This window comes from Lissotriton vulgaris, chromosome 8 (assembly GCF_964263255.1).
Source record: "Lissotriton vulgaris chromosome 8, aLisVul1.2, whole genome shotgun sequence".
In the NCBI taxonomy this organism is placed as follows: domain Eukaryota; kingdom Metazoa; phylum Chordata; class Amphibia; order Caudata; family Salamandridae; genus Lissotriton; species Lissotriton vulgaris.
Window position 1 is genome coordinate 463641559 of NC_141696.1, and position 26483 is coordinate 463668041.

Consider the following 26483-nt stretch of genomic DNA (forward strand, 5'->3'; position numbering starts at 1 on the left):
AGAGTGGTCTGCTTAATTCAGACACTCTGTTCATCACCACTCCCTTTTCTGAATCGTTTTTGGCCACTATAGGTGTGGCAGGGTATACTCAGACATGAGTCCCTTGCTCACTGCACCATCAGGATTCAAGCAAGCCGGGCCGGCGACGGCTGAAATGCCAGAACCCGGTCCCCGGAAGCTTGTCTCCTTTCTGGTGAAGAATTGGCTTGGTAGTTTAGTCTGCCCTGTTCCCATGATACACTGGGCCAGGGACAGACTGATTTGCATATAGCCAGGTTCTGAGCTGGGATGGTGCAGTGAGCTAAATAACGGTGATGGATCAAGCCCTGATCTTTGGACTGGGTAAGAGTGGTCTGCTTAGTTCAGACACTCTGTTCATCACCACCCCCTTTTCTGAATCGTTTTTGGCCACTATAGGTGTGGCAGGGTATACTCAGACATGAGTCCCTTGCTCACTGCACCATCAGGATTCAAGCAAGCCGGGCCAACGACGGCTGAAATGCCAGAAACCGGTCCCCGGAAGCTTGTCTCCTTTCTGGTGAAGAATTGGCTTGGTAGTTTAGTCTGCCCTGTTCCCATGATACACTGGGCCAGGGACAGACTGATTTGCATATAGCCAGGTTCTGAGCTGGGATGTGAAGGACTGGGTTTTTCTAAGACCCAGCGGTGCCAGGGTACAACACCTGAAACCTTCGCAGGTTACCTGTTCCTGCGTACAAATGACAGAGACACGGGACACTTCCTTCGGCGTCAAAGATTGAAGTTTATTTACTGCAGGGAACACAGAAGTCACAAGAAGTACAACGTATGTAGGTTCTAGGAGACTGCTTCCAATTGCATCTGTGGATCGCTCCTTTTATACAGTTTTTCGTCATAGAACAACATGGCAAACAAAAGGTTACAACCCAGTTCCCACAGTAAATTTCATAGGGGGTCGCTTTCATGTATTCAGGGTCCCGGAACATAATTACAGTAGCATCGCCGGTTCCCATCTGTAAAAGTACGTCTTCCCACCATTAGTGCATTCCATTCCGGCTGTAAACGAGTTAAGGAAGAGTCAGAAACAGGTGCAAAGGAAGACAAAGATAGTCAACAGATTGAAAAGAATGTAAGGGGGTGATATCGGAGACACGATTGCAGGGATCAAAGGAGACATGCCTAATAAATGCACGGCTGAAACAATAGACCGGCACGGCAAAATGAGCCTCGAGCGGGGCCATCTGCCTTTGCAGTGTCATCCCCTTGTCATAAAGACATCCTCAAAGGAACACGTTTCTTCCGCAAGAGTTTGGGAATCCCAGGGTCACGAAGCGGACAGTGTCCGTTCGCTGGCTACTTGAGGGCAAGAAACAAAATGGATGCCGTATCTAAAATGGAACCCGTGGGTTCAGATGAAGAAACCCACGTAACAGACGAATGGTTTAGGTTAGCACAGCGAAAACGCGTATACCCACTAAACTCGTCATTTGCGGTTCATAGATACCAAACTCGTCCATATTCGAACGAGTAGAAAAACACCACTGACAATTGTCACGGAACCTCCGACGCTCCTTTTGCCCTCATGTAGGCAAGCACTAGTCGATATCAGAATCGATCTCGATATTCATCAGACCATCCAGATGTTGCTGCAACATCATTCTATCCATTAATGTTTCCTTGGTAACAGGTGGCCGTCTTATACACGTCGTAGCACAGAGGCCACATAAGGCAGGACCACACTGCATTAAAGAAGTCTCCTGCTTCTTGACCGGCAGTGTCTTCTTCGCTAATCACGCCTCTCACAACTCTGGTCTTGTGATAATCCGATCCGACGGTGAAAGTTGGTGGCAACAGATTTGCAATATAACAGGTGCCTGAGAAGTCACGAGGCAACCATGTATATGCGCGGTCGTAACAGACAAAGTACGTACCCTTGGCAGTCAAAAGAACAGGGGAAGAGGCTGTTGGTAAAACATACGTTTCGGTACAGGCACTCCTCCCGAGCTGAGCTCGCGGACTTCGGCCAAGACTTTTCAAACAGAAATTACCAAGATGGGGTACGACCCAGATCGGAGACGAGCTTTTAAGCTGCCGATCATCCACTGACATACTATACTCAGCCTCACTCAGATCTCTGTATGCTCGCACCTCTTCCTCTGGGATAAGCGATGCGTCAAAGATATCCCTATCTAAATCGGCAATCGCTCTTGCCAAAGGTTTGTGGTACGGGCCAGGACCATGATCTGCAGTGCGTGGCTCTCGATGGGGGTAGGAATCTAGTGCGCTACGAAACATAGTTTGGAATGCTCGAGCTGAACCCTGGGAACTGTAAGGAAGGACCAAGTACGGAATTCCCCTATCCATGGTATGTGGCATTAAACCGCACACCCAACAGTTGGTGGTATTCATCACCAACTGATGTTGATGAAGAAGCTGGACGAAGGAGTTGTTCATGAATTCCGCACGTCTAACCTGCTCGTGTTGAGGTAAAAGGTGAAAGGAATGAGGAGAAACAGTGGGAGTAGGTTTGGGTTCAGAAGAAGAAGTAGGTGAAGCAGAAGGCAATAATGTTTGTATTCCATAATATACTCCACCCACCAATAACATGGAAACAGTTAGGAACAGCAGGAACACCTGAAACAGAAAGCATTTGGTACGTACAACCCTGTGCAGTACTGATCTTTGCGCAAGAGTCTTCTCCACTTCCGACAACTTTGAGAATTCCATCCTCTAAAAAACCGTCCGCAACGTTCTTGACGCACATCGTTCTGAGTAGCAATTATCAATTCCCAGGAGTTCCTAGGAATCGACAAAAGTACCGACCTAGTGTCAGGAACCTGCTAAACAGAAGGAAGTACCCGCACGGCCCTATGGTCAACCCGGATGTAAGGTTCTTTTAATCAAACAATATAATACAAAATCTCCTAGCTGTGGAAAAACACACACGTGAAAAAGAACTCAGAGATTTAAATAGAGACCACAATTGTTCAGAAATGTTCAAGATGATAATGGGGTGTAACGTGAATTTTCAAAAAGGGAAAAAAAAGCAAAAAAAAGATTTTATTAGTCTTTGGTATGGGAACGAAGAAAATATCTGCGTCTTCCAGGACGAGTCTGTTCTTCAAATAATTGTTCAGGTTGCGGAACAGAGTCCTGTCGGTCAGACGATAGTTCAAGTCTTGAGTTCTCCAATGACAAAGGTTCAACAAAGTTATCTGATTGGACTGAGGTATCTCCCACAGGCTGAGCGTCACTGAACGGCACGAATTTCACCGGAGCTTCTGTTTCCGATGCGGCGATGCCGGTCCTCACCCACGAGTCCGCTGGTAAAGGTATTGGTACCTTCTTGGTGTGGGTGGCGTGCACCCAATTTTTGCGGCCCTCCAAACGAACTGCAGTTCTCGTTGTGAGTAGCACCTGGAAGGGTCCCACAAACCTCGGCTCTAGGTTTCGCTTCCGGCCAAAGTTTCTGGTCACCACCCAATCTCCTGGTTGGAGCCGATGGCCAGGACCCTCTGTCTGTGCCGGCAGTGCTTCAAAGACCTGTTGATGAATTAACCTCAGTTTAGCAGTCAGATCATGAAGATAATCAATTAACATTGGGTATTCAAGACTGTCGAAAGACCTGGGTCTAGGAACCCCCCAAATATTTGCAGGGCGGCCGAACACAATCTCATATGGGCTGAACCCTACTCGAGAGTGTACAGTCGCCCTGGTCGACAAAAGAGCCAGAGGCAAGGCATCAGGCCACGACAGACCAGTCGTAGCCTGAATCTTTGCAAGTTTTAATTTTAGAGTACCATTGTACCCTTCAACCAAACCTGCTGACTGGGGATGATTGGCGCTGTGGAATTTTTGTGTAATTCCAAGGCCCTTACACACACTCTTCATCACACTCCCCACAAACTCACTTCCGTTATCAGACCATACAATCCGTGGCATTCCATACCAGGAAAGTATTCCTTCAGTAGGACTTTCGCTGTGGACAGGGCAGTATTGTCTTTGAGAGGGTAGGCTTCGATCCATCGGGAGAATGCGCAAACCACAACTAAAACGTACTTCAGGTTATTACATCGCTCCATATGGATGAAATCCAGTTGGATAACTTCAAAGGGACATGTAGGAGGAGCAAAGTGGCCAGGTGGTGTAGGAGTGCCCTTGCCAGGATTGTACATCAAACATACCAAACAATTCTTAACCACTCTCTCAGCACACTTAGCAATACCATCATTCTTCCATATTGGGGACAACAACTTACAGATACCTTTCGCACTAATATGTGACAAGCCGTGTGCCATAGTCACAACAGCTAGCACATATGCATCCGGCAACATCCACCTCTGACTTTCCGACAAATCAATCCAACATCCATTCGCATCCAACTTTCCTGTGCTCTCCTTCCACTTAGTCTTTTCAGTTTTGGTGGCCTCATTCTGAATTGCTTTCACGCTCTCAACAGTGTCCTCACACATACCATTTTCTGCAGGCCACCTTACCGAACTCGTCACATACATTCTAGTTGCAAGGTTTCTAGCTGTCTCTTTGGAAATCTCATCCGCAAACGCATTACCACAACCAACATCATCCGTCACCTTACGGTGCGCACTACACTTAATAATTGCCACCTGCTTGGGCAATGTGAGTGCATCTAAAAGATCGTTCACGAGCTGTCCGTGCTGGATCTTCGTGCCATGCGACGTCATAAAGCCTCTCTCTCGCCACAGTCGACCAAAACTATGTGCAACGCCAAAAGCATATTGGCTATCGGTAAACACATTCACTCGCTTTCCCTTCGACAAAACACATGCTCTCGTCAATGCAATTAACTCTGCCGCCTGCGCAGAATTCTGATTCAATCTCGCAGTTTCCACAACCGTACTCAACGTGACCACAGCATACGCAGTCGTCACATCACCATTCGGCAACTTAAAACACGAACTGTCCACATACAAAGTACCAGTGGGGTCTGCCAATGGAGTGTTTTTTAGGTCAACACGACCCTTCGTTTCCTCCTCAGTTCGCAAATAACAATCATGTGGTGGTACATCGTCAGATTCCATATTGGTTGGCAACAACGTCGTCGGATTTAGAACATTACAGCGCTTTATTTGAATATGACTTGCCAAAAGCTTCAACTCGTAACCGGACAACCTTGCGCTCGTCAAGTGTTGGGTTTTTGTACGATTTAAGAGAGTGTCAACTGCATGCGGAACCATCACCGTAAGCATATTATCCATGACTAATCCTGCAGATTGTCGGATGGACACCGCAGCAGCCGCTGTCGCTCTTAGACAACTCGGCAAAGCTCTAGCTACTGGGTCCAAAGTCGAGGAAAAATATGCACATGGACGCTGCTTACCGCCAAATTGCTGCGTCAAAACACTTAACGCACAACCTTCCTTCTCGTGAACGTATAGTGTAAACGGTTTGCTGTAGTCAGGAGTACCTAACACAGGAGCCGAACACAACGCATCACGCAGTTCCGAAAAACTTTTCTGACACTCCTCTGTCCATGGCAAAGGAGTTGGAACATCCTTGCACGTGAGGGCTACCAATGGTTTCGCTAACAATTAAAAATTTGGAATCCATTGCCTGCAGTGTGACGTGATACCTAGAAAGGCACGCACATCCCTCTGAGTTGTTGGCACAGTCATTCGAGCGATCGCTGCAATTCTCTCTGGGGTCAACCTTCTTCCCTCCTTTGACAATAAGTGACCTAGATAGGTTACTTCTTGGCAACAATATTACAGTTTAGAAGGTGACACCTTGTGATGTAAGTCACAGAGATGCTGTAACAGAGACACCGTAGCAGTCTTGCAGATCTCTTGTGTGTCCGCAGCCACCAATAAGTCATCAACATATTGGATCAAGGCCGCACCAGCCGGTAACACAAACGCGTCAAGCTGACTCTTCAGGGCTTGGCTGTATATAGATGGACTCTCACAGTAGCCCTGAGGAGCACGTTTAAACCTAAAGCTGCGACCACCTAATGAGAAACCGAATAGATCTCTGCTTTCCTCAGCAATAGGAATGCTAAAGAAAGCATTCTTCAGATCGATCACTGAGAACCAAGAAGCAGATGCTGGAATCAGAGTCAGTAAAGCCGTAATGTCAGGCACCACAGGAAACCGAGGAATCACAATTTTGTTCAACTCCCGTAAATCAATAACAAAACAGTAAACAGGAGGCTTAGATGGATCAGTGTGTTTCAGAATAGGTAACACAGGACTATTACACACGTTTCCCCGAGTCTCCTCGATAACATCTTTCTCAATCAGATCATAGATGATCGCTAACAACGCTCGTTCACCATCAAGGGAGATACGATACTGGGGAATACGTGGTAATCGCACATTCGATTTCAATTGAACAACATAAGGAGAGATGTCAAGCAGGCCCACGTCATTGGGACCTGTTGCCCACAAAGATGCAGGAAGAGAACTCAATTCCGGTGGGAGCTTATCAGATGACAAATGCATGGGAGAGATCACTCTCTGACCCAACGTAAGCTCCACTCCTGCAGGAGAACAATACAAAGTCGCATACAATCGTTTCAACAAATCCAGGCCTAAAAGATTTTCACCACAACCAGTAGTCAAAATCAAAGGAGCTTTCAGCTCACAAGGCCCAATTGTAAGGGGCAAAGGTCTAGAAACCGGATTGCTAACAGGGGCGCCAGAGAATCCAACGGAAACATTCGTTAAGCCAGACAAAGGTGCGCCAGGGAGTTTCGAATGCATGATGGAACTTTTCGCTGCACCAGTGTCCAACAGAAAAGGCTCAACTACGCCCGATGTGTCAACTGCGACGTAAGGCCCTTTCTGATCAACCAGAACTGATACTACTCCCTCTCCTTGTCTGTGGCTGTCCTAATAATTACAGTCACCAATACCCTGCTCGATATATAAATCGTCGACATGGTACTGTGCGGATCTACCCTACGATGAACCACGCTGATCAAAACAATTATTGGAATCAGACGAATCATTAGAACGCTCATTTTGATTCTGAGTAACACCACAACCTCTACCTCGAGAAGCCTGTTGAGGACCACTACGACCTCCTCTAGATGAACCACCACTATTTCGGTCGCGCAAGATCGGGCAGTCAAACTTCAAATGACCCTCTCCTCTACAGTAGGCGCATTGATTATATCCTAGCATAGATCTCTGCGTAGAAGAATCATTCCGCGACTGTGACCTAGTAGATTGTGATTGCGATCTATTTCGCTGTTGAGAATCATTCTGATTTGAGCGCGGAGGATACGCTTGTTGTAACAGAACTTTTGTTTTGAGATCTTTCGTCTTCTTATCTGCACGATCATTTTCCTCCTTCTCCCTATTTTCATAGTATTGAGCCGTAGCCAATATCTGAGCGGAGGTAGAAACAGCCCACGAACTCTCTGAATACTTCAATTTGTTGCTAAGATCAGGCAACAAATTCGATACAAATTTATCTACAAACAACCGCTGACCTCCCTCGGTACTCATGTCTTGACCACTGTGGTCGATAAATGCCTCCTCAAATCTCGTAAAGAAGTCGGAGACACTCTCGTCCTTCTTTTGCTTACAGGCAGACAGTTTATCCCAGTTAACTTTCATTGCTGGCATAAGTGTCTTCATAAGGGTAATAATTCTTTGAGGCAAAGCCGTAATTAACTGCTCAGGCTTAGCCCCACCAACCTGTAATCCGTCAGCCGCTGTAAGTGCCGCCCAAACACCACATAAATCAGCTGCATGATCTTCATGACGTATTTTCGCCCAAACCGGTTGAGGTACTACGTTGCCGAACAACATATCGATGTCGGCAAGGTTCATAATCGTAGCATCCACTAATTGGGACAACTCTTTATAGTACCCTGCAGGATTTTTGCGGGGGTCAGGCAAAGATTGCTTAACCTGCAAGACTTCTGATCGCTTCCATGGGAGGTGTATCCAAACTCTCTGGAAGTGTGGCAAAATGGGCGGAACCTGAGCAGCATCACCTGGCATCCACACTGGGGGGACTTCACGCATGGGATACTGACCAGGCGTTGCCATCCACTCCTCAGATTCATCTTTAAACAATGCTCGAGGTATCACATAAAAGATGTTCTATAGCACGTCGAACATTGCTACCCACAATCATACCACTCGAGAACTGAAGCTGAAGTTCAGTTACGTCGATCGGTACTTCGTTTACCTCATCATTCGATATCGCTTCACGTAAAAATTTGCACATTTCATCAAACACAAATCTCTGTGTTGGTTCATTGAATTGGGAGAAGGTTTCAAAAATTATGCGCGGGGGATTTTTAAGGGGATACCTAATCCAATTACGCGACATCCGAATTAACGTATCACGTTCCCTACCACCAGGAAGCTGACTTCGTCGTTGGGAAACATCAGAAACATCGGACCCAAGAAGCGATCCAAAAGGAGAGTAAAGATTAGCAACAGCATTAGGGATACGTCTACGAACAGACGGAGAAGAAGAAAAAAGTACAGGAGCAACAACATGAGGACTAAATACAGGAGCTGTAGGAGCCGTAGGAGTAGCCACAAGAGCAGAAGTAGCGGGGACAGTAGGCTGAGAAGATATAGGCAGTGGAGCAGTAAGAACAGGAGCAGGTAGAGGAATAGGGACAAGAGGATTCGCCAGAACAGGGCCAGCAACAGGCTGACCAGCAGCCGCCGGAACAACAGGTTGAGGAACAGGGGGAACCACAGGGGCTGTGGTATCCTGCGCATATGGAGGTGGTGACTTCAGTAGATAGGACAACAAAGGGACCTCTACTGCTTCCTCTCCCTTCTTATCAGTACCCGTTGGTAAAGCGAGATAACACTTAGGCTATTGCACTCCTGAGGCGGAAGCCGGGAGAAAGCATTACTCTGTGTTTTTAAAATTTTACTTGTGATAACGTGTTCCTATCACTTCCACATCCTACCTGCACTTCTTGGCATCTTCCTAAACAGCGCTCCACGCTGCAACGACCCCTCTCCTCCAGCCGCCATTCTCGAGCGCGAGGCGCGCCACAGACACGCCCACTCTGTTGGCCATGCCCCCTCGACTGTTTGTATATATAGTGCGCGCTGAAGCCAGGCGCTTCACTAGCTATTGGACTCCTGAGGCGGAAGCCGGGAGAAAGCATTACTCTGTGTTTTTAAAATTTTACTTGTGATAACGTGTTCCTATCACTTCCACATCCTACCTGCACTTCTTGGCATCTTCCTAAACAGCGCTCCACGCTGCAACGACCCCTCTCCTCCAGCCGCCATTCTCGAGCGCGAGGCGCGCCACAGACACGCCCACTCTGTTGGCCACGCCCCCTCGACTGTTTGTATATATAGTGCTCGCTGAAGCCAGGTGCTTCACTAGCTATTGGACTCCTGAGGCGGAAGCCGGGAGAAAGCATTACTCTGTGTTTTTAAAATTTTACTTGTGATAACGTGTTCCTATCACTTCCACATCCTACCTGCACTTCTTGGCATCTTCCTAAACAGCGCTCCACGCTGCAACGACCCCTCTCCTCCAGCCGCCATTCTCGAGCGCGAGGCGCGCCACAGACACGCCCACTCTGTTGGCCACGCCCCCTCGACTGTTTGTATATATAGTGCGCGCTGAAGCCAGGCGCTTCACTAGCTATTGGACTCCTGAGGCGGAAGCCGGGAGAAAGCATTACTCTGTGTTTTTAAAATTTTACTTGTGATAACGTGTTCCTATCACTTCCACATCCTACCTGCACTTCTTGGCATCTTCCTAAACCGCGCTCCACGCTGCAACGACCCTTCTCCTCCAGCCGCCATTCTCGAGTGCGAGGCGCGCCACAGACACGCCCACTCTGTTGGCCACGCCCCTTTCAACACCTCGCCTCACGGCCATAAATTATGTGTCTTGGTAGGAAGCGCAGCGGACGAGCGCAGCGGGCGCGACGATTGCGCGCCGAAGGCGCGCCTAAGGCAAGCCCGTCTGCGCTCGTCCGCGACCGGCCGGGACTAGGGGCTTTTCACTCTGCCCCACTTATCACCTATAGCCCGGACCTACTCCGCAGCTACCAGGGCCCCTGGCCCATCACGGCCAGTATCAGCTCTCGCACCTCTGCTCTCGGCATAGCCTCCCTCCCTCCCCTTCCTCACCCTCCTCCTGCCCTGGATACCCCGCCCACGACCTGTAGGTCTGCTCCCCCGCCAAACCCTAAAAACATCACAGCTCTCTACCTCAACACCCGTTCTGCCGTTGCCCACGCGCACAAACTTTCGGTCTTGCTGGATTTACAGGCTCCAGATCTCCTCTTCTTAACGGAGACCTGGTTCTGCGATGACTCCCTCCCTGCACTCCTATCCACCCTCCCAGCCTCCTACTACGCCCTCAGCGCCGACCGCCCTTCGGGCAGAGCCGGGGGCGGCGTGGCAGTCATCGCACGTACCGATCTCCCTTTTCAAATTCTTTCCCTACCGACCATCGCTACCACCGAATTTCTGGTGATTCGCACAGTATCCACCTCCCCCCCTCTAACCTGTTTCCTCACTTATCGTCCTCCTCAGTCCCCCCTACAGTTTCTTCCTGATTTTTTGGAGGTCTTGGCCACCATTACCATCAACAATTCCTCCATCCTGCTCCTCGGCGATTTTAATTTTTGGCCTTCCGATCCTGCCGAATGTCCATCTTCAAAGGACTTTTCCGAAACCCTCCACTCCCTCAACTTCATACCTCATGTTCAAACCCCCACCCACATCAAGGGTCACCGGCTCGACCAGATCTGGTCCCTGAACTGCCCTGTGGAATCTCTATCTATCTCCCCTTGCACCTGGTCCGACCACCACCTGATTTCATTTCTCCTTCCTATTCTCCCCCCAGCTAAGCCCTCCCGGCCCAAAAACACCTGGGTCCGATCATGGGGCCGTGTCAACCTTGAGAATCTCTCCTCTCTCCTTACCAGTACTCTCCCGCCTCTTCAGGGCCTCACTACGGTCTCCCAGGTTGACGCCATAGATCAGTGGCTCTCCCGCGGCTGCGACTCCGTTGCCCCGCTCAAGCGCATTACTTCTAAACGCGACAAAGACGCCAACCGGTGGTTTAATCAAGAGCTTAAAGCCACCAAACTAACAGTTCGCCGCGCAGAGCGGGCTTGGAGGAGAAACTACTGCCCCACTTTGAAACTGGAATATATCAACATCCTCAACCAGTACAAAAAAAGCATTCTGGAGGCCAAAACAGCTTATTTCTCCTCCAAAATTTTAGCAGCGGAGAACCAGTCTAAGGAGATATTCTCCATCGTTCACAACCTGGTGTTCTCGGACAGAACTACGCTAAAACCAGCCCCGTCCAAAGACCTTTGTCTTTCTCTTAATGATTATTTCATCCACAAAATTGTCACCATTAAGGCCAATATCCCCCCACCTCCCCCATCTTTTGTGGATCCTCAATGTCCCCCTCCCAAAGGCAAACTGACCACCTTTCCCCCTATCACTCGGGAAAACCTGGTTTCACTGGTGCCTTTGATCAAATCTGGCTCCCCCCTTGACCCTTGTCCTGCCCACATCCTCCGTCACATCTTTGTCTCTTGTCCAGATCCCCCCCTTCACCTCCTCAACAGCTCCCTTACGCAAGGCATAGTCCCCAGCTCCTTGAAGTCTGCGGTAATTGTGCCCATTCTGAAAAAACCTGGGGCAGATCCCTCTGTCCCTGCCAATTTCCGTCCCATCTCCCTCCTGCCATTTCTAGCCAAGGTGCTCGAGCGCCACGTCACCTGCGCCCTGAGCTCCTTTGTGGAGAAACATGGAGCCCTTGCCTCCCGCCAAGCCGGTTTCCGCCCCGCACACTCTACGGAGTCCGTGGTCATGTCGGTCCTTGACACCCTCAGGGAGGGTATGGACACTAACCAGCACCAGGCCCTTGTGCTCCTCGACCTCTCAGCCGCCTTTGATACGGTGGACCACAACATCTTACTTTCCCGTATCAGGGCGGCGGGGATCGAGGGGACTGCCCTGGTCTGGTTGTCCTCCTTCTTGAGCGACCGCACCCAGGCTGTCCGCCTGGGTGACTTCACAGCGGACTTCCGGAAAGTTCAGTGCGGGGTTCCTCAAGGCTCATCTCTTTCCCCCCTTTTGTTCAATCTATATATCGCCCTCTTATTTTTTCTCTCCAACAGATGGAGGTCGCCGTATTTAACTATGCGGATGACCTCCAGCTGGTCTTTGATCTTTCCTCTCCTTCTGCTGTCCTTAACTTTCAAACCGTCATGTTTCACATCAGGGACTGGATGAGCCACAATCACCTCAAGCTCAACCCGGACAAAACCGAGCTGGTATTGACGGGTGGTTCATCCAGCCCCTGGTCCCCCCTCTTCTGGCCCCCCTCTCTTGGCTCTCCCCCTGTTCCCTCCTCCTCAGTCAAAACACTAGGCATTAAACTTAACTCCCAACTCACCCTCCACTCCCAGGTCAGCTCTGTGGTATCTTCTTCTTTCCTTTCACTGCGTACTATACGCAAGGTGTCCCGTTTCTTTACTTTTTCTGCTCTCAAACTTATCATTCTGGCCATGGTGGTGTCCCGCCTGGACTATGGGAACGCTCTGTATGCCGGTATTCCTGCATACAGTTTGCGTCGCCTACAACAGATCCAAAACCAGGCGGCCCGCCTGGCTTTCAACCTCCCCAAATTCCACCACTCTACCCCACTTCTGAAATCTCTTCACTGGCTCCCCGTGCGGGCTAGAATTCAATTTAAGCTCGCATCCATCACTTTCCTGGCCCGGTTGGATCTGGCACCCGCCTTCATCTCCTCTGAGATTGTTCCTTATGTCCCCTCCAGGGACCTACGTTCGTCTTCCCAGTCCCTCCTCACCATCCCTCGCTTCCGGAGAAAGAAGTGGGGCGGCTCCAAATTTGCTATTCTGGCACCTACCCTCTGGAATTCCCTTCCCCTTCATCTTCGTGCTATCACCCTCTATCCCCAATTCCGCAAAAGTCTTAAAACCTACTTATTCACAAAGTCATTTGAATAAATGCACCTTCCTCTCTCCCTGCTTTTAAACCTCAGTCCCCGCTAGCTACAGCGCCAAGAAACCGCAGGTATACGTGCGCTTTAAAAGTGCTTTTAAACTCAAACTCAAACTTATCCACCGTCATACGTTGTAATCTATCAAAAACTTATTTTTCCTTCTCATCTTTGTCTCGCTGAAACTGCTCTGCATTTCTCATCGTCGTAACGATACCTTCTCTCTTATTACGTTTAAGCTGTTTGATTTCTTTCTGCTTGGCTTCTTTACGCCATAACCGAAAGGAATCGAACATGGCCGGCCTTGCTTTCCTTCTAAACAATTTAGCTTCCAGGTTATCCAAAATCGGCGTTTCAAAACTACCATGAGGTGGCCAACTAAGGACACCATCATCTTTAGTGTAGCGGACCCAGCACTCATTATATGTGATAGGACCCACACCATGGCGACTATATAATTCATAAACTGGAGTTCCAACTGGAGGTATCGGACATGAGTCCTCCAATCGGGAATCCGTACCACAACCTCTAAAACAGCTAAACAAAGTACTACGACCAGGCATCGTGCACACTAACCGAGTTTCACAAACGTCAAGGGTTATTGGATTACGATGTCCTCGCAAAAATGCAAAACCCTCGGTTTTTGGCGACTGCAATCATCAAATAGAACAACTAAGAACAAAGTACGAAGAACCACAATTGCAATGGAACCATGCAACAACTAAGCACCCACAACAACTAAGGATTCTGGGAGCGACCCACAAATACTTAACTCAAAGAACAATGGCGTCACCAGGAAGGCCCGTCAATCGTCTCGCTGTACCAAGGTCTACGCCAGGCGCCAAAACAGGTCGACAGTCAGGGCATCAGTCCGTCGCAGCCGTCAGGAGGCGGGGATCTTTGCGGGAAAAGTCTTCGGGCCACTTGTTTCGACAACACGATCGATGAAGCGGGGTGCACCTTCCCTCGGAGATTTCACACGAACTTCCTCACGATCGTCGGGCTTTGGACCGGTACCGCTGATGCCGCCTCACGGCCAACTGAAGGACTGGGTTTTTCTAAGACCCAGCGGTGCCAGGGGACAACACCTGAAACCTTCGTGGGTTACCTGTTCCGGCGTACAAATGACAGAGACACGGGACACTTCCTTCGGCGTCAAAGATCGAAGTTTATTTACTGCAGGGAACACAGAAGTCACAAGAAGTACAACGTATGTAGGTTCTAGGAGACTGCTTCCAATTGCATCTGTGGATCGCTCCTTTCATACAGTTTTTCGTCATAGAACAACATGGCAAACAAAAGGTTACAACCCAGTTCCCACAGTAAATTTCATAGGGGGTCGCTTTCATGCATTCAGGGTCCCGGAACATAATTACAGTAGCATCGCCGGTTCCCATCTGTAAAAGTACGTCTTCCCACCATTAGTGCATTCCATTCCGGCTGTAAACGAGTTAAGGAAGAGTCAGAAACAGGTGCAAAGGAAGACAAAGATAGTCAACAGATTGAAAAGAGTGTAAGGGGGTGATATCGGAGACACGATTGCAGGGATCAAAGGAGACATGCCTAATAAATGCACGGCTGAAACAATAGACCGGCACGGCAAAATGAGCCTCGAGCGGGGCCATCTGCCTTTGCAGTGTCATCCCCTTGTCATTAAGACATCCTCAAAGGAACACGTTTCTTCCGCAAGAGTTTGGGAATCCCAGGGTCACGAAGCGGACAGTGTCCGTTCGCTGGCTACTTGAGGGCAAGAAACAAAATGGATGCCGTATCTAAAATGGAACCCGTGGGTTCAGATGAAGAAACCCACATAACAGATGAATGGTTTAGGTTAGCACAGCGAAAACGCGTATACCCACTAAACTCGTCATTTGCGGTTCATAGATACCAAACTCGTCCATATTCGAACGAGTAGAAAAACACCACTGACAATTGTCACGGTACCTCAGATGGTGCAGTGAGCTAAATAACGGTGATGGATCAAGCCCTGATCTTTGGACTGGGTAAGAGTGGTCTGCTTAATTCAGACACTCTGTTCATCACCACCCCCTTTTCTGAATCGTTTTTGGCCTCTATAGGTGTGGCAGGGTATACTCAGACATGAGTCCCTTGCTCACTGCACCATCAGGATTCAAGCAAGCCGGGCCGACGATGGCTGAAATGCCAGAAACCGGTCCCCGGAAGCTTGTCTCCTTTCTGTTGAAGAATTGGCTTGGTAGTTTAGTCTGCCCTGTTCCTATGATACACTGGGCCAGGGACAGACTGATTTGCATATAGCCAGGTTCTGAGCTGGGATGGTGCAGTGAGCTAAATAACGGTGATGGATCAAGCACTGATCTTTGGTCTGGGTAAGAGTGGTCTGCTTAATTCAGACACTATATTCATCACCACCCCCTTTTCTGAATCGTTTTTGGCCACTATAGGTGTGGCAGGGTATACTCAGACATGAGTCCCTTGCTCACTGCACCATCAGGATTCAAGCAAGCCGGGCCGATGACGACTGAAATGCCAGAAACCGGTCCCCGGAAGCTTATCTCCTTTCTGGTGAAGAATTGGCTTGGTAGTTTAGTCTGCCCTGTTCCCATGATACACTGGGCCAGGGACAGACTGATTTGCATATAGCCAGGTTCTGAGCTGGGATGGTGCAGTGAGCTAAATAACGGTGATGGATCAAGCCCTGATCTTTGGACTGGGTAAGAGTGGTCTGCTTAATTCAGACACTCTGTTCATCACCACCCCCTTTTCTAACTCCCTGAATACAGCATCCACCAAGCTTTGGAGGAATTAGGAATTAATAACAGAACCAGAATCAGAACAAGCTTTATTCGATTTTATACAAGTAAAATCACAAAAGCAAATACACAGATAAAAGCAGTTCATCTTGTAAAAGAACTTGATTATGAACATGCAACACAAATAAAAATAAATCGCTTTTAAAACAATATCTCACAAAATTAAGTCCATCATAGAGTATCAAAAACACACGCCCTTGAAAGATTTAAATAGTAATAGTTTTCTGTTTCTCAATATACTTTTTAAAAAACAAGCAATTGCTTCAGTAAAACATTTGTTATTTAAAAATTGCACAAATAGAAATGCTGGTCGACATTGGGTCCACGCCCCTAACCCTAAAATTGGCAGAATCCACCTTGTTCTCTGTTTTTTATAAATGTTGCTAAATAAAACCACTCACAATGATGATTGCAAAGACTGATCATTATTAATCTTGGGAAAACTTATCAGACGTTTAAAGTTCCCAAATCTAAGTCGGGTCAAAACATATCTATCATACCCGCTTAGATTATACAGTATATACAGCCGTATAGCATGAGTAGTTAAAATCAATTGGTGCAGGTGTTCTCTTGACTTATTAGCTTCTAGGATAAATCTATTTGCCTCCAGGTGGGTCATACAAATTCGTACATGTAGTTTTTTATGTATTTCAACCAGCCGATCTTCATGGCCTGGTCCAACTTCACGCTGTCTTTAATGATATCTTGGTTAAGACCAGTTATGGTAGAAGTCCGAATCCTATGTGATAATGGAGCAGGCTGAGCTTTAAAAATATCTGCAATATATGGAATGCCTAGCTCACTATGGCAATTGTAAACAGAAGTACTAGCTGAGACCGTCAGGAGAAACTTTAAAAAGGCATTTTCAACACTCTGAATGGGTTGGGAGTCTTGAAAACCCTCACACCCGCCCATAGGTAGCCATAGTAACACATTTAGCCTGATAAATCTGAAGGAGCAGTGCTGGAGGCATTCTACCCAATTGTTTTTGCAAAATTGACCACAGCTGCCGGCAATTTCATGAAAAGTAGAATCCTACTTTTGACAGTCTGAAGCCAGGATCCATTAGAATCGAACAAGATACCTAAATATGAAAATGTCTTGGTAGATTCTACTCTGCTGCCCCCTATGGACATGCTCCTACATTTCTGGCTTCCCTTCCCACATGTCATTATGTAGGTTTTTGTGACATTCAATTTTAGGCCAAGATTGTCCATAAATGCAGTATAGGTGGAAAGTGCCTTTCGTAGGCCTATCTGGGTGTGGGCCATCAACACTGCACCATACGCATACAGAAGGGTAGCTATCGGGCGTTTTTTAATATATGGCAAATCCTTTACCTTTTCCACCATCACTTGTTCCAAGGCATTTTTAAATAAAGTAAACAAGAACAGTGCCAGGACACACCCTGTTTAACCCCCCTTTCCACCTTAAACGGTGCAGTACATTCTCCCCTAGTTCCATACTGGACCTTGGCTGTCGTCCCGCTATACAAGTGTCTAGAAACAGGACCAGTGAGGGTCCACCTCCATATCAGTTAAAATTACCCATAGTTTACTGTGTATAACACAGTCAAAAGTGGCTGTGAGGTCAACGAATGCTAAGTAAAATCTCCCTGTTTTAGCCTGAGTGTATTTCCCTGTTAAAATACTAAGATTAAGAGCTTGCTCCATAGTGGCCAACCCCTGCCTGAAACCATATTGTACATCTGATAACATATTTTTTTCTTCTGCACAATCTTGGAGCCGGTTTAAAAAAATCCGCCCTGCTACCTTCACCGAAGAGTCCAATAAAGATATTGGACGATAGCAAGCTGGGTTTTGCCGGTTGCCTTTCTTAAAAATGGGTACTATAATAAACTCATATCAGGTCTTAATGAAACCCTCTGAGCAGCAAGCATGCAGCACCTGTGTCAATAAAGGAGCCCAGAGGGGCAGATTTGATTTAAACAGGTCAATTGGCACACTATCTGGGCCAGGAGCCTTGCAGCCCTTACTCTCGTTGATTGCACCAATGACCTCATCGTGTGTAAAATAAAGGTCCAAAGGAGGTATTTCATGGGAACTGCTGTAATATCCCCCCGGTTACTACAGTGGGACATTAAACCTACTTTATCTGTGTAAGAATTATTGACCTTACAAAAGAAGTCAACCCATTGCTTTTCATCAATCACAACCTGTATCAACGGTTTATTAGGGGCAGTTAAAAAAGGAGCATTCACCGCCAGCCAAAAGGCGGCACAATCTATGTTCCGTAAGGCTTCTTAAAGGGTGGCCCAGGCATTCTCTTTTAACTGCTTTTTGCATGTTTTTAGTGCTTCGTTACATTCCCTCCTGAACTCATGAATTTCCACATTGTCCCTTACAGATTTATGAAGAGCCACCTTTAGTTTAGTATAGGTTTTCGTGCATTTTTAATCAAACCAGGCCTGTCTGCGTTTTAGTGCGCCTTTACACTCCACCCTAAGTAGATTTTGTATTTCCAATGTAAGTTGAGCAAAGGCTTCTAGTTTAGGATCGTGGGACTGGATTCCTCCAAACAAGTTAAAATAGATTTACAGCACTTGGTCATGATTTGTTTGGTGAACTCTATAGGTTCACAACTGGACCAGCGCAAAGTATAGCAGTTAGTCTTTCCCAACGATAAATTATGGGCCCAAGGTACTTGACTACTATATTGGTTCTGCCTGCTGGTTGGGAGTGCTAGACTTAAACTCAGTGGGAGATGGTAGCTTATTATGTTCTTATGGGTTTTATAATTTAAGATGCATGAAGCATATCGACTAGATAAAATAATGAAGTCGATTGTTGATTTCAAACCTCTCACAATAAAAGTATGCACAAAATCGACTGGGAGACAACACAAGCTGGTGGCAAACCCCAAGTCATGTGAGAATAAAATCTCATTTAATAGGTCCCCAGGATAGGAATGCAAAAAATGAGGATGAGAATCATTTTCTTCTAGTGATAGTGATAAACCACAATTGCTATCCCCACTTAAAAGGGCATAACCCAGTATTAAAATCACCTCCCCAGTTAAAAATCACCTCATGATCTCTGTCTTCCTGTAGTTTAAACAGGCCGCTGTTTATCTTCTTCAAGACTACCCTTATCTGATCTTTTGGGTAATTGATGTCAGTGATAAATACTGACGATAAATGAGACAAAATTAGGGACCTATTTCAGTCAAACGTCATACGGGAACCATACAGTACAGATAATACTACTGACTGTGCCAACATTTAATAATATCAATCATATTAAATATAATGTGTTCCCCCTGTCATTTGTGGTATTCTGTGCTACTCTAATTTAATTATTTTACAAACTCATTATAAATATAAAATAAGTGATAAATACAAGCTATGAATATACAATATCAGTACATAATCATGGACATTAATTTATCAAACATCTTGAAGCCTACAAGAAGTAGTGATTTAAAGCTAGAAAAAGCTGTATAGTTTTGGGATCTTCTTTCTTACCACAACTTTTATTTTTGCTAAACATCAAATGTGGGTGTTTAAAATTCTTTACCCATATTTTAAACAAGGCCGACTGACACCAGAAATGGTTAATCTAGAGAACTATGTAGAAGTAGTTTCGGATTTTACCAGGACCTATAGATAGCACATACATTAGATGTATTATTACATGGTTGAAAATTCAGTAAGAACTTCTTGCGATTTCTCTTCTCAGCATTTACCATTTATAGAAGCATTGTACTGAAATCTTCACACAAAATTTTTATGAGAATCTCAATTTCTCACTGATTGGGAGCTCTAAAATTTGTGATTAAAATCAACAAATGTTTCATGGATCTCGTCATCTGAGGAAGATATTGTCTCTGAGGTTAGAGACTTAATTGTTTTGTCAATGTCTTGATGCACCCCAGACTTCACCTGCCAGGAGAACAAATATTTGTTTTGTCCAAAGCTAGAGTTCTAAAGTTCTTCTGTTATACTTTAGGATCGCAATTGTATCAAACTGACAAACTTTTATATAAACATTATTCTCTTTAGCTAGTTAGCCCTACGATCACCCATTTCTACTGCTAGCTGCAAGTTATCGCATGTTTGGGGCCCACTTTGTGATGCTTTACAAGTATGAATAGGCAACACATCACTGTCTGCGTGCCAATAGCAGAAAAAGTCATTTTAATGTTTGCAGCAGTGGATATAGGCAGTTAAATTTGGACAATTAAGGCCCTGTTCTTTTATATCAATCTACTGCTGCCTTTTAGATCACATTTTGTCACTAAAATAAAGTGATTGATAATTTGATTTCGAATTGTGGTGAAGCATTTTCCAGCATTTGGTATTGAGGCAGAGGATGGTGAATAGCACAGATAGTGGTCAGAGTGTGTTCCATGCCAGCAAAATTAAAAAGCAGATATAAAGCATGCTGGAACTGATGTGCTACTATTCTTGCACAGTGGAAAAGCTTTATTTAAAATGGGCCCTCCGTCTTGCAGGAAAGTGCCCTTTTTGTATGGTCACCTCCACACTTTTTGCCCCATGCTGATGGTTATGACTATGAAAGTGCACTGGAGCCTGCTAACCAGACCAACCAGGCTCCAGTGCCAGGATTCTCTCTCTAAACCTGATACATGTGAATTGATAACCCCAATTATCAAGAACTTTAACCCCTTTATAAGTCCCTGGTAAATCATACCAGTGGTATCCAGGGCACGGAAATTAAAAGGGCCACCAGGAAAGCACTGATGATGCCACCCTCTGTGACTCAAGTAAACAGATGACTGTGGTCCCACCATTGCAGACTGCATGACCAGTGGAAACTGCTCGAACACAACTTTGCCCTCACCATGAGTGGCAAGATGAAAGCACTATTTATGATATGTCAGTCACCCCTAGGGTAGGCTTCCTGAGCCCAGGAGGCAGGGTTCATGCTTTTGAAGGTGTGGACATATAAGTGCAAGCTTTTATGTCCCTATAGTAGCCTCTTTCCAGTAAGAGCTACTTTAAGTATTCAGGGGGCCATAGAATAACTGGCACCAGGACAGCCTGAGGTTGGCAGCTCTATTATGGTCCCACTGAAAATGGTTATAGTTGGTATCAAACAACTTTTCTCATCAAACCTGACATGATTCCTATGTCAAATATGACGTGACATGCACCCAGGTGGCTACCTTAGAGTTTCCCCACCTATTTGCCCCATCCATTCCTGCACCCTGGCTGACAGCCTGCAGCTGCTGCTGCCAAGACAGAAATCTGACCCTCTGCCAGGAGGTGTGAACACTCCCAGCAGTCAGAAACAAAGGCCTGCTTGGGAAGAAAGTGACACCTGACTGGATGGCTAGTGAAGTGGCACATCAAGGAGGTGATCTTCAAAGCTTGCACTGCCTCTGATATGCATCCAGGTTGCCTGCCAAATGAGGAAACAGCCAACTCCTTGCTCCCAGGCACATTTGCTCTTGGGCAGGTGGGAAAATTAGGTAGTCAGGTGGTGTACAGCCCCAGAAGGCTAGCCACATCACCAGGGTGTGCCACATGGCCTGTACAGCAAAGGAAGGTTTCTGCCATTTCTCAAAGTGGCCGAATAGAGGGTTCTGGGTCAAAAAGGTGGCAAACACCCCCAGGTTTCTCACCTCAGGGACAGATTAGCTGCTGGGGCCAGCAGCCCATTGGCAACTTACACCCACTCCTCTAGCACCCATAAAGCTAAGATTTAAGGGGGCACCCCTGGCACCAGAATCACAGATCTAATTTGACTTGCAACCAAGGGCAAAGAAGAGACCCAAGTCTGTGACTTCAAGACCTACCTAAAACAAAGGTGTGATACTCTGCATGTGTGGCAACCACCCTGCAACTGCACAACTGTGGCTCATCCCTGACCAAAGGCTGGTTCCTCCCGCAAGAAGAACTCCCCTGAGAGCCAAAGGCAACCCCAGAATTTCCCTGGACTAGTGGCACTAGTATCCTTTAGCCCGCAGTAAAAACACACTCCCGAAGCCAAGGAATCACTGGCCATTGGGCCTGCTGAGGGATCGCCCAAAAAAAAATTGTCCAAAGCACTGTGTGAAACAAAGTCCTGACCTCTAGCAAATTTCAGGTTGATACAATTTTCCCCTAGATGTCGAAGTATCTCCAAGATGCGCTTGCTGCTGCCAAGGCTACCACTACCTTTGTTTGACGCAGGTCATCGGGGGAGCTCCACAGCATCTTTAACCCACCGCCTCAGAGGCTCTGTTGTCGAGTTTTTGCATCTGTTTCCTCACCAGCAGCACCTAAGCAGTAAAACTAGCACCCGCATATCCCGCTTCAGCACCAGGGACAGCCAGGACAATTCTGCATCTGGGCTCTACGAGCAAACTAAAAACCAAATGATTGTTATGTTCTGGTCCTGGGACCCGCATCACCCTACCCTCCACTGGTTTCCATTGGACTCAACCTGCAAGTGACCAATTGCCACTAGTGTTTTTCTCCAAAGACTGAAGCGTTAAAATTCTGCAGTAGTGAATTACATTGATTTATTCTTCTTTCTAAAATTCATACCTCTGGTTATACTCATTTGATTGTGTTCACTTTGTTTTTATAAATTGGTGATTTCTTTCATGTCAATTGCTTATCATGCATGTTGGTACTCTGAACTACGTAACATGTTCCTCTAGTATATCCTGGCTGCTCTCTGCCACTGTACCTTAACTAAGCTAATGATTTAGTAAAGTGAATCAAAAAGACCTATTTTGGGATGTTATGAGAATATTGCACAGTGAAGAATAACCAGCCTCACTACATAAGAATCCACTTTCCTACACATCTTGGACTGGTAAACCTGTAGCAGAATGAAAGCCACCTATATCTGTCAAAAATGTCAGTGGTGCCAATCAAAGACAAGAGTCTTTTTAGGTGTACCAGAGTTATTATAGGTGTACTCCCTGTTTACACAGACATATATTCCAAGACAAAATCCTTTGTCCTGTATTGTAAGACCAGTAGGCATGCCCAACATTTAATTCTGGACAGATCATGTTACTACAACATCGGGTTAGAAGGCAATCAATTTTGTTGAGATTACAGACTTTGCCGAAGGGCCCCCATATTTGTAGCATCTGTGAAATTTCAAAAAATTTATACGTTTTGTGAAATGTTAGTTTTGCAGACAAGTGGGAGACTGCCAGTCATATCAGGACTTGTAATGAAATTATCATGTCTTTAGTGGAGAAATGAAATAAGATCAATAGCGCATAAAAGTTGATCTCCACAAAACGCAGGAAGTCTCATGCACTCCTGTCTTTCAAACAGGCGATCACTGAGGGGTACTGAGTGGCAGGAAAACCAGGAAGAATATACATTATCTTTTCATCAATAAGATTAAAATAAGCGTTATTAGATTAAAGCGTTAATTATAAAGTATGAACAATCTTAATTTTTCATAGACACTGCAGTACAGCTGTTGCTTGAGTTCAAACACTCAACTGCATTATGCATAGAGTTCCTTGATGAATCTTCTTGCAACATTTGCAACTGTCGCTACAATTCTTTGACCATTAGCATTGATTTTGATTTAATCTTTACAGGCATTATTTTATACTTCGCAATATTCTATTCCTAATTTTTGTTTTTCCAGGATTGTGTAATTCCACAATGGAAACAACAACATCACATTGTAGCCTGCCACGTGAACTATCAGGAAAGCAAGACCAAGCAAGTGGGTTCATTTTCTATTTTATTGCCTGCATTCCTTAATGATCAACTGCACCATTTTGCTGCATGCATTATTTGGTCAAAGCCTATCAGACAGCACACTTGTCTGGTTGCAATGATGTATTGGGCACTTGCTGAAAGCTTTCCAAGAAATACCTAATCCCGTTGCTTATCATTGGCTTTGACTTTGGTCACAGACAGTAATGCTTGCTTTTCTATTCTCTGACTTTATTTGTTTTAGGCTGTCTAGCTTGTGTTAGTCACTCCCGTGGAGCACAGCCTGTGTACCACCTCTCTGATTGGCTGCTCTAATTTTCCACAGTTACTCTCTTTTTTGGAACTCTTTTTTTCATTTTTGTGAAGCACTCTATAAGAAAGCATGTTTTCCAGCTATTTTCCCTTGTTTGCCTCTCTCACCCCCACCTCCTTCGCTGCTTTCAGTCTTCGTCTGTCTCATCTATGTGCTTCTACACATTTGTCTTTTATTGAATTAAAATGGGGTATTGTTTCTAAGACTATTTAGCCAATTTACTTTCTTCAAGCTGCTTATTATTTGTAGATTCTGTAAGGCGCTTTGTGGATTCTGAGGTCCCATTACCAGAAGCTGTTTTGTTTCTTGCCTCAATTTTTGAGGCATATTTTTGTGCATGAAAGTGTATGCTTTGTTTTGCTGCCTGTCTGAGCCATGTACTGTTCTGCAACTCCTCATGTTCTCAACTCTTTGGTTTCCATACAGTCCTGTTCTGGACAAAAGAAATGAAGCTGCACATCATTACCTTTTCTACCTATGCCGCAATACCATATACAACTGTTGTATTCATTTCTCCTAAACATAAAGCAGGAATTTTCACATAGTAGAGCCTCCTAACTAAACTTCGCATTGTTGAGAGGTGTACTGATTACATCCTTAAATGACGAAAGGCGCTTTGCCACACTATCTTTGATAAACAAGGTACAGAGTGTCCCTCCAAATTTGTGTGCTTTCTAAACTTGCAAGGATCCAATCCTTGTAAAGTACTTATTTTGTATTTTAAACTTCGCCTTGGAAAGGTAAATACAATCTTAGCATATCAATGTATTGCTGTCAAATACTACAACCACCACTACGATACCATGTATTTATCCAGTATTAGGGGTGTCTTTCATAGATTCACATGCCTGAATCATTCCCCATCGTCGAGACGGGAGCCTCCCAGGGATGTGGAATTCCTATAGCCCGACGCCCAGGACATATTGTTTGGGGTCAAGGGCAACAAGTTGTAATGTGCATTTTGTCCTTGGGACAAGTAGGCCAACCCCCTGCAGCACAAACCCTTTGGCTGCCAGTTTGCAGTGCCACATTAAGGATCAGGGAAGGGCACTGTCTGCAGTTCAGTTAATATTTGTGTGCATATGTTAATGCTGTTCAAACTTGTATAGATGGTTCATTAGTCAGTCAGTCATTAAAACTTTATTTGGGTTTGTTACAACCATAAAAGTATACACAATACATTTATAAAACTTTATAAAAACAAAATATATAAAATTTATAAAATTGCAATTCAGTCCTTTCCGGGAGGAAACCCCAATAGCTTTGTTATTTAAACAGTATCCTCCTAAGATGTTAAAATCACAAGGGTGAACATGAGAAAACATATGTGACCAGGCCTTCCAAACATAATACATACATTAAAGTGCAATCTCGTTACCATACGCCTATACCTCTGTACTCTGAAGAAACCTCCTGACTCGGCTCATGTATTTCCCCAAAGCGCAGGCTATATCCAGGTTTACCATCCCCACCAGGAGATATACAGCTTGCTTTCTATTCATAATCCTATAAGTTTTGAATAGCGGGCCTAAAATCTCCTTACGTATATCAAGGGTCATCCTACAGTCTAATAAAATATGAATAATATCACAGGAGGTACCTAACGTACATGTGCAATTGCCATTACTATTTATCATGTAATTTTTAGCCCTGGTATTTACATAACAGGGGTTTATGCCCATTCTCAGTTTTAAAACCTCTCTTCTTAAGTGCTGATTTGGCAACCTATCCAAGTAAGGGTAGGAGTGGACTTCTGAAATCAATACTTGGATCATATGGGACACCGATATTTTTTGCCGGAGATACTCTTGATCGCATATGCAGGACACATCCGCTCCCAAGGACCGTAGTTCTTTTTTGCCTATATTGGTGTGTCCTAACTGGGTATCTAGTTCTATTCCTAGCTTCCCATAAGCTTCCTTTAGTGAGAGCCTTGTTTCTTTAGCCCACGATAACTCGCTGGAGGCAATTTCCTCTCTACACCACTGTACTCCTGGAAAATATTTGTGAACTGCAGTTTATGATGACCAAATATGCATGTGTAGATTTGCTCATGCGAAAACCCTAGTGTATGCAAGGTAATTTTCCCATCAACCACTTTTTTCCCAACTCTGGAAGAAGGTTTACGTCTGACATTGTCAGGAGTAAATTTCCAACATTTCTCAGTATTGGAAAAGATTAGAGAAGAGTTGCTGAAAACCCTTAAAACATGCAAGTTAGTAGATTTGCACAGACTTAAAGGGCATTCCAACCCTGGAACCATTGCTTACCACTACCTTCAGTCCCAGTATGTCGATCTGCAGAAACGCAGCAACATAAAGGGATTGGCAGCATTCAAGAACCACTATGGTATGAGCACTGGCATATTCAGAGAGGCTATATAAGCTCTTATATAATGAGATTGCTGTCATAATTTGTCGCCGAACCACATGGCACCAATGGGACAAGTGGATTTTGTTAAAGGACAAGTAGATTTATGAAGCAACTTGCCCCATGGACAAGTAGATATTTTAATAAATTCCACAACCCTGCCTCCGGTACATAGAAAAGTAATGTCCTATAGACATACATAGAGAAAAATAGGCCTAAGGGCCTCACCTTAGTAGCCTATCCTTGTCCTTATGTAAAAAGGACCAAACTCTTAGAGCCAGCCAATCAGCTATCACCTCCGTCTAGAACCTTCCTGACAGGAGCCTCAGTCTCTCAGATTTTCTACCGCACGTTGTGCTAGGGAGTCTCCAGCCTGAGTTCTCCTCAG

At 45.6% G+C, this 26483-nt stretch overlaps 1 protein-coding gene across 2 annotated transcripts in view; it reads left to right on the plus strand.

The window, feature by feature from the left end:
• Positions 1–26483, plus strand: part of LOC147697178 (methyltransferase-like protein 21E) — a 269840-nt gene that overhangs the window by 12377 nt on the left and 230980 nt on the right. For both annotated transcript variants that reach the window (XM_086934236.1, XM_086934237.1), the window contains exon 2: positions 23339–23419. In XM_086934236.1, coding sequence (XP_086790362.1) covers positions 23356–23419 — 64 coding nt within the window. In that variant the 5' untranslated portion in view covers positions 23339–23355. The remainder of the gene's footprint in view (positions 1–23338; positions 23420–26483) is intronic.